The sequence below is a fragment of the Salvelinus alpinus genome, chromosome 23, assembly GCF_045679555.1.
Source record: "Salvelinus alpinus chromosome 23, SLU_Salpinus.1, whole genome shotgun sequence".
NCBI classification, from domain to species: domain Eukaryota; kingdom Metazoa; phylum Chordata; class Actinopteri; order Salmoniformes; family Salmonidae; genus Salvelinus; species Salvelinus alpinus.
In genome coordinates this window covers 26888252-26904550 of record NC_092108.1, presented here as the reverse complement: position 1 = coordinate 26904550, position 16299 = coordinate 26888252, and the positions used below count along the sequence as shown (strand labels likewise).

At 48.2% G+C, this 16299-nt stretch overlaps 1 protein-coding gene across 6 annotated transcripts in view; it reads left to right on the top strand.

Annotated features, from left to right (window-relative positions):
• The window catches only part of LOC139550687 (histone-lysine N-methyltransferase 2C-like), a 121744-nt gene that overhangs the window by 84306 nt on the left and 21139 nt on the right, over window positions 1-16299 (top strand). For 3 of the 6 annotated variants that reach the window (XM_071361754.1, XM_071361750.1, XM_071361749.1), the window contains 21 exons: window positions 433-614; window positions 912-1076; window positions 1948-2054; window positions 2167-2241; window positions 2648-2860; window positions 3404-3526; window positions 3972-4097; window positions 4319-4449; window positions 5844-6057; window positions 6193-6285; window positions 6562-6609; window positions 7692-7838; window positions 7986-8018; window positions 8159-8275; window positions 8517-8667; window positions 10604-10851; window positions 11009-11082; window positions 11485-11718; window positions 11974-13950; window positions 14197-14507; window positions 14681-16293. In XM_071361754.1, coding sequence (XP_071217855.1) covers window positions 433-614; window positions 912-1076; window positions 1948-2054; window positions 2167-2241; window positions 2648-2860; window positions 3404-3526; window positions 3972-4097; window positions 4319-4449; window positions 5844-6057; window positions 6193-6285; window positions 6562-6609; window positions 7692-7838; window positions 7986-8018; window positions 8159-8275; window positions 8517-8667; window positions 10604-10851; window positions 11009-11082; window positions 11485-11718; window positions 11974-13950; window positions 14197-14507; window positions 14681-16293 — 6382 coding nt within the window. The remainder of the gene's footprint in view (window positions 1-432; window positions 615-911; window positions 1077-1947; window positions 2055-2166; window positions 2242-2647; window positions 2861-3403; window positions 3527-3971; window positions 4098-4318; window positions 4450-5843; window positions 6058-6192; window positions 6286-6561; window positions 6610-7691; window positions 7839-7985; window positions 8019-8158; window positions 8276-8516; window positions 8668-10603; window positions 10852-11008; window positions 11083-11484; window positions 11719-11973; window positions 13951-14196; window positions 14508-14680; window positions 16294-16299) is intronic. The other 3 variants (XM_071361752.1, XM_071361753.1, XM_071361751.1) reach the window with 3 other exon arrangements.

The window sequence follows — 16299 nt, the reverse complement described above, 5'->3', positions numbered from 1 at the left end:
GGCCCCCATCCCTTACAGTGGCAGAGCCACTCTGAGGTCTTCCTGAAGATTGATACTACATAAGAACAGGAAACATGGGAACTCCAGTTATGATTGGGCTCAGGGTTAATTGTCTACTGATTTCAAATCCTTTGAATTGTGTAGCCTAGATTTTAACCTGGATATGACTGATTCAGTGTGTGTGAGTGTCAGCTGGATTAAACGGGCCATGTTAACTCTGTAATCAGATGACGCTCGGCTCAAGTTGCTTCTATCCTTCTATCTTAATGCTGCCAATTACTGCAAACAAAACTCTTTAGTGTAGCTCAGCTGGACAGCGATATATCAATGTCCATTACTATAGGACTGTTTTACTGAGACAAGCGCACGCAATGTGGACTTTTGCCAATATCCTCACACAACCCATCTGATCCTGTCCTCTCCTCATCCCAGATTACCAAGGTGTTGTTGAATAAAGGCTGGCGCTGTCTGGAGTGTACGGTGTGTGAAGCGTGCGGCCAGGCCACCGACCCGGGCCGTCTGCTGCTGTGTGACGACTGTGACATCAGCTACCACACCTACTGCCTGGACCCTCCGCTGCAGAATGTTCCCAAGGACAGCTGGAAGTGCAAATGGTGTGTAGCTTGCCTTCAACCTCTTCCTATTATTATAACATGGCTGTGTCCCAAATGGCCCCCTATTGCCTATATAGTATAACATCAATATTTGTAGATGTAAGTGAAAAGTCAAAGTACCAGTAACAAAACTTGATTATTTGCCGTCCCCTCACACAGAAAAACCTTTCCTTTTTCTCCATGACTGATTGAGTTGTTATTTCTCAATGCCCTGTACTTAGTGTACAACCACCTGAATGTACTACTCAGCTCTTCATTGACACCTGTCCTCACTCCCTCTCCTGTGCCCTCCTGCAGGTGTGTGTCCTGTACTCAGTGTGGTGCCACCTCGCCAGGCCGGAGGTGTGAGTGGCAGAATAATTACACCCAGTGCGCCCCCTGTGCCAGCCTGGCAACGTGCCCCTTCTGTCTCCAGGACTACAGCGAGGGCGAGATTGTGGTGCAGTGCCGCCAATGCGACAGGTGGGCTCCTCTCCAACCAGCCAAATGTCTTTATTATTATTATCTTATTATTATATTATTATTGACATGTTAACCACCATTTCATGTGAAGTGCAGTCTGTCACATCAGAGACTTACAGCCCCTTCATGGTACCCTTAACCCCAACCCTTCTAGCCCTGCCCCTTTATGGTACCCTTAACCCCAGCCCCCTTCCTCCCCTGCCCCTTTATGGTACCCTTAACCCAAACCCCCTTCCTCCCCTGCCACTTTATGGTACCCTTAACCCAAACCCCCTTCCTCCCCTGCCCCTTTATGGTACCCTTAACCCAAACCCCCTTCCTCCCCTGCCACTTTATGGTACCCTTAACCCAAACCCCCTTCCTCCCCTGCCCCTTTATGGTACCCTTAACCCCAACCCCCTTCTCCTCTTGCCCCTTTATGGTACCCTTAACCCCAACCCCCTTCTTACCCTGCCCCTTTATGGTACCCTTAACCCCAACTCCCTTTTACCCCAACCCTTTATGGTACCCTTAACCCCAACACCCTTCTCCTCCTGCCCCTTTATGGTACCCTTAACCCCAACCCCCTTCTCCTCTTGCCCCTTTATGGTACCCTTAACCCCAAACCCCTTCTACTCCAGCCCCTTTATGGTACCCTTAACCCCAACCCCCTTCTCCTCCTGCCCCTTTATGGTACCCTTAACCCCAACTCCCTTCTGCCCCAACCCTTTATGGTACCCTTAACCCCAACTCCCTTCTCCCCATGCCACTTTATGGTACCCTTAACCCCAACTCCCTTCTCCCCCTGCCCCTTTATGGTACCCTTAACCCCAACCCCGTTGTCCCTCTGTCGTAACCCCAACCTCTTCTCCCTCTTCTTCCTCTCCCATAGATGGATCCATGGTTCCTGCCAGGGTCTCCATGCGGAAGAGGACGTGGAGAAAGCAGCAGACAGCAGCTTTGACTGCACCATGTGCCGTGTCCACAAGACCTCCAAGGGTAAGGACTACTACCTAGAGTATAGCCTTCTGAAACCTTGCTACTGTATCTGAGCCTTGCAGGCTGCAGCCAATTAATCATTGGCTTTTGTGTCCCTCCACTGCATCAACAGCACTAGTGTCCAAGGCCAGAGACTCCATTGAGCCGGCAGTTATGACGCAAGTTGTCACAAAGGCTAAAGAAATGGGTAAGAAGAACATACGTCTGTCTGCCTTTTGTATTTTTAGATATTTCTTCTAGACATTTCTTGTCGATTGAGAGATCTTCATCTCAGAGTGGCCTTTTAACTCTTCAACTTAAAGGAAAACTCCACCCAAAAACTATCTTTTGGTATTTGTTTTATTGGTCCATTGTTGACATAGACCCAACATATTTTGCTTGTCAGCAATCAAGTTTTCAAGATATGTAACTTTCAAAATACAGAAATCATCACTGTATGATGCAAACACAGCATCATATGATGCAAAGGTTACATATCTTGAAAACGACTTTCAATCAACTTGGACAATCCAGTACATTCATTCATTCCAGTTCATCTAGGGCCATCATACATTACCATAACCGTGTGAGATGTGTGTGCTTGTGCCTTTCAGACTTGGCGAGAACGTACACTCAGGACGGTGTGTGTCTGACGGAGTCGGGCCGGTGTCAGCTCCAGAGCCTGTCGGCCCCTGCGTCGCGGCGTAGGAAACCCAAGCCCAAGCTGAAGCTGAAGATCATCAACCAGAATAGTGTAGCAGTGCTTCAGGCCCCCCTGGACCTGCTGTCAGAACACTCCCGGGACGAGGACATGGAGGACCACAGAGGTGCTTGACTTTATTGATTTTTTTTCACAATAGTTTAATGGATCTTACCCCCAGCTCAGTATACAGCAAAAACAAAACAATAAATAAGGCACTTTTACAAAACATATGCAGTTTAGACATTGTCATTGATTGTCTTGAGAATGTAACCAGAGGGGCCTGACTTTAAATACAACAAGCTTGTCAGAAAACACTATGGACCAGTTTCCTGTACACAAATTAACACTAGTCCTGGATTAAGAAGCACCTTTCCTCTGAAATGGCAATAGTCCTTCACATTCTCAAATTCACATGACTCTTGACAGCAGACGAATAGGTGGTGGGGTAGAGTTGGGGGTGCACTTAATTATGAGGTAAATTCCCAAAATGGAAAAATCCAGAAGTTCAATTAGGTTAATCTCTTGAAGATGACTGGAGTTGAAATTGAATTGACCCTGGGTGCTGTTGCTTGGGGGCAGGGGGTGTCTGTTGGTCCAGTCTGCAGACTGCTGGGTACTGCCCCTTGTCTGTCTGCTCATCACCTCTCACTCATTCACTCACTCGCAGAGACGGACCTCTCTCTGGACTGCGAGGGGAAGTCTGACTCGAGCCCGGAGCGAGAGCCAGCAGAAGACAAGTCCAAGGGGGCCGACGACAGCAAGAAGAGGAAGAGGAAGCCGTACCGGCCGGGTAGGGCACCTGATTGGAGGAGACAGCTCCTCTGGAGCGTGAAATGGTGCAGTACGTGCCGCACAGCTAGCCAAGCTCAGGGATGACAAGACAAGGCCTTGGAAGCAAAGAAAGAAAGAGGGCTCATTCCGGGGGTTATAAATGGTGTTTTCTGTAGTCTGGATTAAAGATGTTTCCCTATCTAGTGAAAAGCATTGAGCCGTGCTTTATTAAACCACCAAGAAGAAGACCCACGTGTTCGTTGTCCTCCCAACACCAATTTCCAAATTAAACCGAGATCAGTAGCATTCTAATAAAAGTTCCCTATGACAATTTGGATATTTTACTTGCTAGGAACCAGCAATCTTATCTCCCCCAATTTGTTTATAAGATTTTCACTGAGCAGTTGGAGAGTATGGAGTGATTGTTAGTTGTGTTGGTTCATTGTTGAATATCTCTTTCTCAGGCATCGGTGGCTTCATGGTGCGCCAGCGGAGCCGTCCAGGTCAGGGCCCAGGCAAGGCCAAACAATCCCTGAGCAGGAAGGATTCCTCTGGCTCTGTTTCTGAACCCCCCACAGGAAAGGAGGAGGGTCAGTTTTCACACAACTCATCTACCCAAGTCCAATGCATCTTCGATTGCTTTTGCCTGAACATCCTATTTCTACCTCTGTTGTACAAAGAGAAAAATGACTCCTGTTTTAATCATTGGTGCTAGTGATTTTTGTTTTCTTGTAGAATACATAAACCTAATAAACAGATACTATATTTTTAAGGACAAGATTCTGATCCAAATGTTCTGCCCCTACTGCAGGCTGGGGAGAGGTGCTGCCTGACACCCCTTTGGAACAGACTCCCCCTGGGCTGGAGGCCCCAGAGAAGATCAAGAAACGCTACAGGAAGAAGAAAACCAAGCTAGAGGAGGCCTTTCCCACCTACCTGCAAGTCAGTCCCACATCTACATTATGACTCCGACATTTGTCTCAGGGTTTATGTGATTTGGAAGATGTCTTGTTGTTTTTAGAACTGAGGGAATATGTGCATCCATGATTTCCTGGCATAATTATAACGTTACAATCAGGCAACACGGAAATTTGGTAGGCAAAGTGTTTGGAGTAGAGGCTGTCTTGCTGCAAAAAACATCTAAGGATCCTCCATATGCAGATAAATAATTGTCTGAATAAGCTGCCAATCCAAATGTCCACCATTTTCTGTATTTAAAAATCGAGGCAACCATTCATAGATGCAGTAGCACCCTGACAGCCTGGAACGTCATGTTGCATTTACATAAAAAGTAGTTATCTCACCCAATGGGAGGCCTGAGAATACAGATAATACTCGGCATACTGCCTGGCAACAACTTAAAGATGAACCATTGGAGACGGCAGCCCCGTCTTTGTGCTTTCTTAAAGTAGGAGAGAATGCCTACAGGCCCTGAGTGGATAGCTTTACATCCTCTACTACTCTTCCTCTCCAAATGACCTCGGTTTGGGTTGGGAATCGATGCATTACGTTTACATAAATGTTTTGTTATTTAGCAGACAGTCTTCTTCCGAGCGACTTACAATAAGTGCATTCGTTTTAAGATAGCTAGGTGAGACAACATATCACAAACGTATCAAGAACATTTTCCCTCAAAGTATTAATCAGCAAAGTCAGTGCTAGTAGGAAAGGTAAGTGCCATTTGTTGGGGAGTGGGGGTGGTTGGGGAGGGAAGGCGTTGGGGGCGCCGTGAGTTCCTCTCTCTCTCCCTCACTCTCTATTTATCTCTCTCCCTCCCTTCGTCTCTCGTCTCAAACCCTGAGCTCTATGTCACCTTGTGTTGGCCCGAAACAGATGAGATGTGAGGAGGTGCATTAAGCCATGGGCATCTGTCACTGCTGGTCTGTACTCCACAGCAGGAGGGCCAGGCCCAGAGACCAAGTAAAACCTAAAGGGTCCCGACACCCAACACAGAGGAGCACATTGGATTAATTATTTAAATGGTAAGCTAGGCTTTTAATGTCCCAGCACAGTGGTTTGGCTGCAGCAGTCATGTGTCCATCCGCTGGAGAGATAAGACATTGCTGATGGGGAGATAGCGACGTGGATCCATCTACACTGGTAGAGAGAGAGAGTCCACTGACACGACTAGTGGCAAAAGCAGCAGAAGTGTTTGCCTCAATGCGTCTCCTTGTCAACTTTGTTTTGCATAGCATATTAAAAAAAGAAGAAATGAGAACAGAAGGGATGGATCATGTTTCTGTGTCTCTTGATAAAAGGTGGGAGATATCAAAGGTTGACAGTTATCCTGAAGTATGGTGGGTCTATGGAGAATTGACCCATGTTGTGTTGTCTAGGAGGCGTTCTTCGGTAAGGACCTGCTGGATAAGAGCAAGCAGAGCAGGCAGCAGGCGGTGGAGTCTGGCCTAATGGAGGAGGGCCAAGCAAGGGCCGGAGCCGCGCCCCAGAGGGACAGGAAGCAATCCACCACCAGCTTCCTGGACCCCTCCTCGGACCCCCTCCTCAGTGTGACCTCGGGCACGTCCAGACCCACCAGACCACCAGGACCTCGTATGTATTACACAGATACACATAGAGACACAGACACTCACACACACACACACATGCTCGCACGCTCACACACACACGCACTCTTGTCCATTGATCCATGCTGTGGTTCCTGACTGTCTGTCTTCTCATCCACAGAGCCCTCTGAAGAACCTCTAGTGGATCTGTCTGAGGTTCTCAACACGGATGCAGATCTCCTGGGAATGCTGGGGAAACAGACAGGTGACTCTGGTATGTCACTGATCTCTGAGGCTGTCATAGTGTGAGGAGTTTACTGCCAGCCTGGGATGTCTTGCTGTCTGTCTTTTCAAAATGTCACTTTCTCTTGTCACATACTTTTCATAATTATTTTGGACATCTTGTGTTTTGTTTGATCTTTATTTGACGTTGTTTCAGGTGTGTTTTGTGTGTTTTTTGTTAATTTCTTTCCAGTTTGGTTTCCTTGCTCTGTCTCCACTCTGTTTTATTCACTCATCTTGTGTCTTGATTTGGGTTCTGTTTCTGTAGGTCTTGATTTTTTCCATTTCCAGGTTGACACCTCACCTCCTCCTTTTGGTAAGGGCTCCATGGCATTAGTAGCAATAGTACATTCGCATTCATTTACATTCATTTACATACAATAGTACATTCGCATTCGTGTGTGTGTGTGTGTGTGTGTGTGTGTGTGTGTGTGTGTGTGTGTGTGTGTGTGTGTGTGTGTGTGTGTGTGTGTGTGTGTGTGTGTGTGTGTGTGTGTGTGTGTGTGTGTGTGTGTGTGTGTGCGTCCGCACATTGGGGTGTGAGAGTGCTTCTATGTGCTCATCTTTACATGCATGCTCTCATGTGGTCAACAATAGCCTCTCACATATAAAAGGTGTCCCCGTCCTTTGTTTGTTTTTTGGTTCAGTTTGTGACATTCAAGGCAAACCGACTTTAGAAACGTGAGAGTGATTCAGATTCTCACTGAAACAATCGGTCAAGGACGGGCTCTCTATTCAAACTCAGAAAATGAACAATTTAGAGGCAAACTATTTAGAGAGAATGAGAGGCCTTGGTGAGTGGCCTTCAATATAGTGATGACACCGAAGGTCTCAGTCTCTCTCGTCCCTGCTCTGTGATTGGTGGAGAATGGCTTAGCAACTCCACTGAGGCCAATATGCTTCCTTTGTTCTTTCTCAGTAAATACTTAAGATTCACTCAGTATTTATTTGATGAAATAAAAAGTATTGGTAGCTCAGTTTGCAGCAGTCGTCCTGATGTTGATAGATGGATGGATGGAATGTGTTTTGAGAGGATAGTAGAGATTGTGTTGAGATTCAGAGATTCATCTCAAAGGATAGCCTTCATGAGTAATCCTGCTAAGCTAGCACCGTTATCATCTTTATTTAATTTCCACACAATGCAGATATTCCCCTTATTTTATTCAAATGAGATTAAAAGTTTATTAGCTAGATAAAGTTCTAATTAAAATTGCTGAAGGATACATGTTTTAATCTACATTATATAGAGAATAAACACCGAATCACAGATTGATTGCACTAAGCTTTGAAGTCCGTCTACCTTGCATAGTTGTTAGTGTGTATCTTTGCTAACACGTGTGTTATTCAATGTGTGTTTTGCATGTGTCTGTGTGTGTACAAATGTGTGTGTTTCCTCAGCTGGTCTGGACATTGGACCCCTGACAGACAGCTCCCCAGCACAGTCTCAGTCCGGCCGGAGGCCACTCCGTACGCTCCCAGATGAACATCTGGACGGGATCCTCAGTCCAGAGCTGGAGATGGTTGACGGTCTGGAGATGGCTGACGGTCAGTAAGGGGCCTGGTGGTCAACACCAGGTCTTATGCTGACATCTGTTTTTCAGAACCTACATAGACACTTCACTTCTTGGTATAGCTCTGATCACGGAGTATCCATTTACTGAGGTAAATAATCTATTTTTCTTCTGGTTTTAGAATCGATTCTCAGCAAACTCTACAAAATACCAGGTTGGTTATTAGTAATCACTATTTTTGTAATCACTCTGTCCGTTCCCCCCCTTCAGAGAACCAGGGTTAAACATAACCGAACATTAGTATTATCTGTCTCTATCAGTTTTAACTGTGTTCTCTGTTGGTGCCCCCCATAGAGCTGGAGGGGAAGGACGTGGAGGACCTGTTCACTGCCGTTCTGAGCCCCAGCCATCCACCACAGCTGCCTCACCCCCACTGCCCACCTGGAGCCAGCCTGACACACCCTCATGCAGGTATGATACCTATATTGATCCTGTAGCAGTTACTGGCAGTCTTTCGCTCTTATCTGAATATTTTATCAGACCTATGTGACCAGCTGGGTCTTCAGTGTACCACAAGACAGCCCACTGAGATAAAGCCTAGGCATTAGCTCTGGGAGCCAATGCAAGTATTCAGGTCTCAGGTGAGGTTGCTTGTCACTAATGTGTTTGTCCAAAGTAATGCGTTGATATAATAATTTGTTGTTCCATACAGGGAATGCCATGTTTCCACGGATGCCAATGATAAACGGGCTGATGGGACCTAACCAACGATTCCCTCTGAATCCGTCCCATCCCGGAGCAGATCCATGTATCCCAGATAACTTCTCCCCCCTCCACCGCATGCCTTTCTCTGATAATCCAAGGTACTAACTGCAAAACATACCTTGCTCTGGAAAGCACTCTCTCTATCCACATAATGATCTGACAAACTGTAATGAATGCTATGTCATACATGTCTGATAGTATTTGAATGTATCTGCCTAACATTTACATTTTAGTCATTTAGCAGACGCTCTTATCCAGAGCAACTTACAGTTAGTGCATTCATCTTTAGATAGCTAGGTGGGACAACCACATATCTCAGTCATAGTAATTAGCATAACTACACGATTCAAACACATCACATTGCAAGCATTGCCAGTGACTCAGTTACTGGAGGAAGCTTGTGGTCTACCAAACAATGAAAATGATAACTACATGTTTTTTTGTACAGTACCAGTCAAAAGTTTGGACACACCTACTCATTCAAGGGTTTTTCATTATTTCTACTATTTTCTATACCATGAAATAACCATGAAATAACCATGAACCATAACCATGAAATAACACACATGGACTCATGTAGTAAACAAAAAAGTGTTAAACAAATCAAAATATATTTTATATTCTTCAAAGTAGCCACCCTTTGCCTTGATGACAGCTACTGTATGCACACTCTTGGCATTCTCTCAACCAGCTTCATGAGGAATGCTTTTCCAACAGTCTTGAAGGAGTTCCCACATATGCTGAGCACTTGTTGGCTGCTTTTCCTTCACTCTGCGGTCCAATTCATCCCAAACCATCTCAATTGGGTGGAGGTCGGGTGATTGTGGAGGCCAGGTCATCTGATGAAGCACCCCATCACTCTCCTTATTGGTCAAATAGCCCTTACACAGCCTGGAGGTGTGTTTTCGGTCATTGGCCTGTTGAAAAAAAATTATGGTCCCAACAAGAGCCAACCTGATGGGATGGCGTATCGCTGCAGAATGCTGTGGTAGTCATGCTGGTTAAGTGTGCCTTGAATTCTAAATAAATCACAGACAGTTTCAGTTCCTCCATGCTTTACAGTGGGAAATACACATGCAGAGATCATCCGTTCACCACCCACACCGCGTCTCACAAAGACACGCCGGATGGAATCAAAAATCTCAAATTTGGACTCTTCAGACCATAGGACAGATTTCCACTGGTCTAATGTCCATTGCTCGTGTTTCTTAGCCCAAGAAAGTCTCTTCTTCTAATTGGTGTCCTTTAGTAGTGGTTTCTTTGCAGCAATCGACCATGAAGGACTGATTCATTCAATCTCCTCTGAACAGTTGATGTTGAGATGTGTCTGTTACTTGAACTCTGTGATGCATTTATTTGGCCTGCAATCTGAGGTGCAGTTAACTCTAATGAACGTATCCTCTGCAGCAGAGGTAACTCTGGGTCTTCCTTTCCTGTGGCGGTCCTCATGAGAGCCAGATTCATCATAGCACTTGATGGTTTTTGCGACTGCACTTGAATAAACTTTCGAAGTTCTTGAAATTTTCCGCATTGACTGACCTTCATGTCTTAAAGTTATTATGGACTGTCTTTTCTCTTTGCTTATTTTAGCTGTTCTTGCTGTAATATGGACTTTTACCAAATAGGGCTATCTTCTGTATACCACCCCACCTTGTCACAACACAACTGATTGGCTCAAACACATTAAGAAGAAAGATATTCCACAAGTTAACTTTTATCAAGGTACACCTGTTAATTGAAATGCATTCCAGGTGACTACCTCATGAAGCTGGTTGAGAGAATGCCAAGAGTGTGCAAAGCTGTCGTCTAGGCAAAGGGTGGCTACTTTGAAGAATCTCAAATATAAAATATATTTAGTGTTACACTTTTTTGGTTACTACATGATTCCATATGTATTATTTAATAGTTTTGATGTCTTCACTATTATTCTACAATGTAAAGAAGAAAGAAAAACCCTTGAATGATTTGGTGTGTCCAAACTTTTGACTGGTCCTGTATATTTCTCAAATCCGTGTTCTTGTGTCCTTCCTACAGGGACAGGAAGTTTAATCAGATGGCCAGAGAGGCAGTGGGTTCGTGGCAGGGGGGTCCAGGTCCTGTCCACGGTGGCCCAGGCCCCACCCCTCTTCCTGGAGCTGAGGGGGGCGAGGCGGAGGCCATGTCCAATGCCCAGAGGAGCACACTGAAGTGGGAGAAGGAGGAGACGCTGGGGGAACTAGCCACTGTGGCCCCTGTCCTCTACACCAATGTCAACTTCCCCAGCCTAAAGGATGAGTTCCCAGGTGTGTGTCCCAGTCACATCTTTGTGCATATCCAGCCATTACCATGACTTCATTTACAATTGAAGATGGTATCAGAATTGAAGATGATATCAGATGTCCTTCTTGAGCTTCAAGCATGTTGTTTGTCTAATATAAAAAAAATATATTGTCACTTTAGACTGGTCTACAAGAGTCAAACAGATTGCAAAGCTGTGGAGGAAAGCAAGTTCGCAAGACAGGGCCCCGTATGTGGTAAGATGCCTTTGTTTCTGCTTAGATTACATTGTCCCCAGTAGACATCCATTGGAAATGTGAGAATCCCAAATAATTGAGTCTGATCTGGTATTTTTTTATGAGTCAGACTAAAAGTGTTAAATAATTTTTTGAAATAGCCAGTGCTATTTCAAATCCAGCCATTCACAGATGACCTTTTTAACAGAAGAACCACAGTTCTCAGGGTTAACCTCACACAGAACCTGTAATTACGTTCAGGAGAAGTAATTTTATCTGGCAGAGGCCATGTTTTAAGGACATGCACTTGATAAAAAATCTACTGAAAAAAACAAACTAGTTGGTTTCCATGGCACCAACTGAAATTATTTATTCTGTTTGTGTCTGCACGCGTGTGTGTCTGCGACTGATTTTGCTCTGCAGCAAAAAGCGAGGGACAACCGGGCTGCTCTGCGCATCAACAAGGTTCAGATGTCCAACGAGAGTCTGAAGAGGCAGCAGTCGCAGCAGCTGCCGCTGTCCCAGCTGCCCCCGGCCTCACTGCAGCCTCCCGACGAGGTGTTTGACCCCAACATACCGCTAGACACAGACTTGCTCTTTAAGGACCCTTTGAAACCCAAAGAGTCAGAGCATGAGCAAGAGTGGAAGTTTAGACAGGTAAGGTTGTATTCAGAGAGGTGAGGTAATAGTGTGTGCAGGCAGGTTAGTATGCTAGTGTGTGTGAGAAGCAACCAGTTCAGATGCAGTTTAGGAAGTCTTCTCCCCCCTCCAAAAAAAACTAAACACAGTAGTTAAATAGTCTCCTTTTTGGTCTTTTGGGATTTAGGGTGCTAAGCAAACATGCATTGCTTGTTCAGGTTACTATTTGAAAGACTAAACATGTTTTGCCCTTTCATCCTGTTCCTACAACAGCAAATGAGACAGAAAAGCAGGCAGCAAGCCAAGATCGAAGCCACCCAGAAGCTGGAGCAGGTGAAGAATGAGCAGCTGCAGCAGCAGCAACAGCAGTCAGGCAGCCAGTCGGAGGGAGACGGTAACAACAGCGGCAACCAGAGTCCTTCCTCCCAGCACGGCAGCAACGGCAGCATGTCCCCCATGCAGCACAGCACTGGGGGGAAAGAGGGCTTCATCCAACGTCAACTCCCAGTTACGCCCACCTCGGGGCCCCCTGAAGATGTGTTCCTGCGGCCCCCTCCTCCCCCTCCTTCAGGGGGTTCCTCTCAGCCCCAGTCCCCCCAGGTGTTCTCCCCTGGCTCATCCAGCTCCAGACCCTCCTCTCCCTGGGACCCCTATGCCAAGATGGTAGGGACCCCCAGACCTCCAACTCTGGGGCCCAGCGCGTGTCGCAGGATGTCCATGGAGTCTGGCAAGTCTCCCACCTCTTTGATGGAGCAACAGGACAGAGGGAGGCTCACGTCTCCGGCTCATGAGGCTTTCGGCTCCCCCACGTCTATGAGTAGGGAGATGGATCCCTATGCCAAGCCCCCTGACACCCCCAGGCCTGTTGCTGGGGACATTGACCCCTTCCTAAAGCCTATGTGCCCACCCAGAGTCAATCAGGGTCCCCAGGGAAGGCCCCTGATAGGCTCTCCAGTGCGTGGAGACCCTTACTCTAGACCCATGATCCGCCAAGAGGCCTACCAACGGATGGCTCAGAACAGGATGATCCTGTCAGACCCTTACTCCAGACCTCTGTTAGCTCCCATCCCGGGGAGCAACGAGCAGGGCTCAGTCCCTCAGTCTTTGTTCAAGACCCCCATGCCTCCACCCCAGGCCCAGGACCCCTTCAACAGACCAATGCCTCATCCCCCAGACCGGTTCTCTCAGCAGGGAGACCCCTACGCTCAGGCCCCTCTGACCCCTCGACCTCATGATAGCTTCACCAGTCCACCGAGGATGGCCCAGCACCATACCCAGGGCCACCCCTTCCCCCAGCCCGGCCCAATGGCACAGTTACCCAACCGAAACCCTTACGCCCATGCTCCCTCTACTCCAAGGCCCGACCACTTCACATATGACCCCTTTGCCCAACCCCCAGGACCCTCATCAGACCCCTATGCTCAGATGCCAGGTACCCCTAGACCTATGAATGACCTTATCAGCCAACTTCCTGGAAACAGACCATTCTTTGAGTCCGGCTATGCTCGACCTCCAGGCACTCCTCGTCCAAACGACAACTACAGCCAATCCTCTGACCCTTATTCCCAGCAACCCAACACCCCTCGCCCTGGTATGAACCATTTCCACCACCCTCACCCACACCCCCAGCCCCCCGGTCAGAGGATGTCCCCCGGGCACTCCATGGATCCTTACACACAGCAACCTGGAACCCCTCGGCCCCCCAGGTTCTCAAAGTCCCCAGGCAGCCAGCGACTAGCCCCCATGGATCCCTACGCTAGTCAACCTGGAACACCCAGGCCTTTGAGCAGTGACATGTTCTCCCAGACCCCCAGGCCTATGCTGAATGACCCGTACGCCCAGGCTCCAAGCACCCCACAGCCAGGGATGGGTTCTGACAGGCTGAGCAGACTGCAGGGGCAGAGGCCTGGTCCCATGGGGAACCAGGATCCCTTCTCCCCTCCTCAAAGCGTTAGGCTACAAGATGCTCCCTTTCCACACCCTGGGTCACAGACACCAAAGCATCACGGTGGGATAGCCGATGAGGGATTTTCTCCGCCGCCGTCCAGACGGCCCAACCAGACGCCTATCCATGATCCTTACGAGCAGGCACCCATGACCCCACGTCCACAGCCAGCAGACAGACCAGATATGAAGGAGCAGCAAGGCCAGGACCCTGGAGGACAGCTGCAAAACCCCTCCCAGATGCCTGGAACCCCTTCTGAGGTTCAGAGTGTTTCTCTGGCCGACAGTGAGGAGAGACTCAAACAGGTAGGAGGACTGACACTATTTAAACTGCTCTTATCTTCATTTAAAGTATTATCTTCCAGATAAATTTCACCCGTTTCAGTATTCACTTAAATAAACATTTGTATCCCTTGGCAAGCTTGAAGCCACAGTGATTAATAGCTAATACATTTCTATCACTTTTTTTTCCAATCAAATATTCAGTAGTGTTCTGGCATGAAACATGAATTATCTAGTTGGAGGTCTGACAGCTCGTGTTGTTTTATTTAGCGTCAACGCATCCGAGAGCTGATCCTGAAGCAGCAGCAGCAGAGGAGTGCCATCCGCCAGGAGAACGCTGGTATCATGGCCCCTGGCCCTGGGACACCTCGACCCTGGCCGCACGAGGGCCACGGACAACAGGGCGAGATGTTCAGCCGGCCCCCTCCACCTTACCCTGGGCCGGGCCCCATGAGCGGACCAATGAGGTTCCCTGGATCTGGACCCTTCCCAGGGGACCAGCGAAGCCCTTTCCCTAATGAGAGCCAGTTCCCCATAGGACAATACTTGGGTGATCCTAATATCAGACATCAGGGGCCAAGGTTTGTAACTGGAACTACTGTCCTTACAGATTTAATAAATAAGACTTTATTTTTTGTATGACTCATGAATTTCTTAGTCTACGAAAAAACAGAGTCATTCTAGATTGAATGTGTTGGAGGAAACTCGGCACTGGAATATGTGTTGAAATGTATTTTTTCTTTCGATTGCTCAGGTTTGCATTTCCACCTGGTGGGCCGGGACCTCATGGTAGCCAGGAGTTCTTCCCCAGAGGCCCTCACCCCATGCAGGACATTCACCCGGGGATGAGACGCTCCATGTCTGTAGATATGGCCAAGTCCATGGGGGGCAACCCTATGGGGCTCCCCCAGAATTTCCCTCCTAGCGGTGTGCCAATGCAACAGCACAACATTATGGGCCAGCCTTTCATCGAGCTGAGACACAGAGCCCCTGACAGCAGGCTTCGTCTCCCTTTCGGGTCCTCTGGCATGCAAGGGAACAACATGGATCCCGACCTCCAGCCCCAGAGGCCTCCTGGTTTCATGGGAGGGCCTGAATTCCGGTTGCCTCCAAACCAAGGCCCCAGGATGATGATGGAGTCAATGGGGGACCAGCAGATGAGCCAAGGCCAGCTGTCCTCCAACATTGAGAACCTCCACCAGCATCAGCAGGCCCAGATGCAAGGGGGAGCCATACCAAGGCAAGCCCAGCTAATGAGGTCCATGAGCCAGCCTGCTTCGAACAAGACCCAGGGTATGTCAGCTCCTTCCATGATGATACCTGGGCCTTCTGCTGGGAAGAGTGATGGTCAGGGAGGAGTCTCCATGGCTAACAACAATGACGGAGTGGACGACAAACTGGACACAGTCGAATCGGCCGTCAAAGACCTGGAAGATGTTGAGGTGAAAGACCTAGTCGATGCCGATCTGGACAACCTAAATCTGGATCCGGAAGAAGACGGCAAAGACCTAGACCTAGAGACCAATGACCTGCACCTGGACGACTTCCTGACGTCGGGGAAGTTCGACATCATTGCGTACACGGACCCCGACCTGGACGACGTCAAGAAGGACTTGTTCAATGAGGAACTGGACCTTAATGACCCCATGGAAGACCACAGCGACGCCTGTGACTTCCAGAAGGCCTTGTCTGAGAAGAGGAGTTCTAGCTGTGGCGGAGCTGCATCTTCCTTCTCCAATTTGACGTCTGGAATGGGGAAGTCAGAGGGAATGGCCGAGAAGACAGCTGATGTGAAACAGGAAGTGAACTGCCGCCAGAGCTCCGCCTCCTCCCTGCCTTCGGAGTATAAGATCAAAATGGAGGACAAAGACAACCTGTCTCAGACGTCCAATGAGAGGACAGATCAACAAGCAGACGGAAACACTAACAAACAATCAGGAGTGCTCTCTGCCTCCACGCCAGTACTCTCTAGCTTACTAATCAAGCAGCAACCAGAGGACTCCACCTGTGACAATCAAGGCAGTGGTAACTCTATGACACAGCCAAACCAAGACACTCAGAACAACTCTGGACTTAGTATGGGATCTCAAACCATGGATCCAACTAACAGGGGAGAAGAAGAAGGAGAAGCATCCATGTCTACCTTTGAGATGGACCAGAGTGGGTTGACCCCGGCTCAGCAGGCCCTGTTGGCCCAGACATTGGGCCAGGCGGGGCCAGGGGGGCACAGACCCCTGCTGCTGGAGGAGCAGCCCCTCCTCCTACAGGACCTGCTGGACCAGGAGAGGCAGGAGCAGCAGCAGCAGAGGCAGATGCAGGCCATGATCAGACAACGCTCCTCTAGTGACTCTTTTTTCCCCAACATCGGTAACT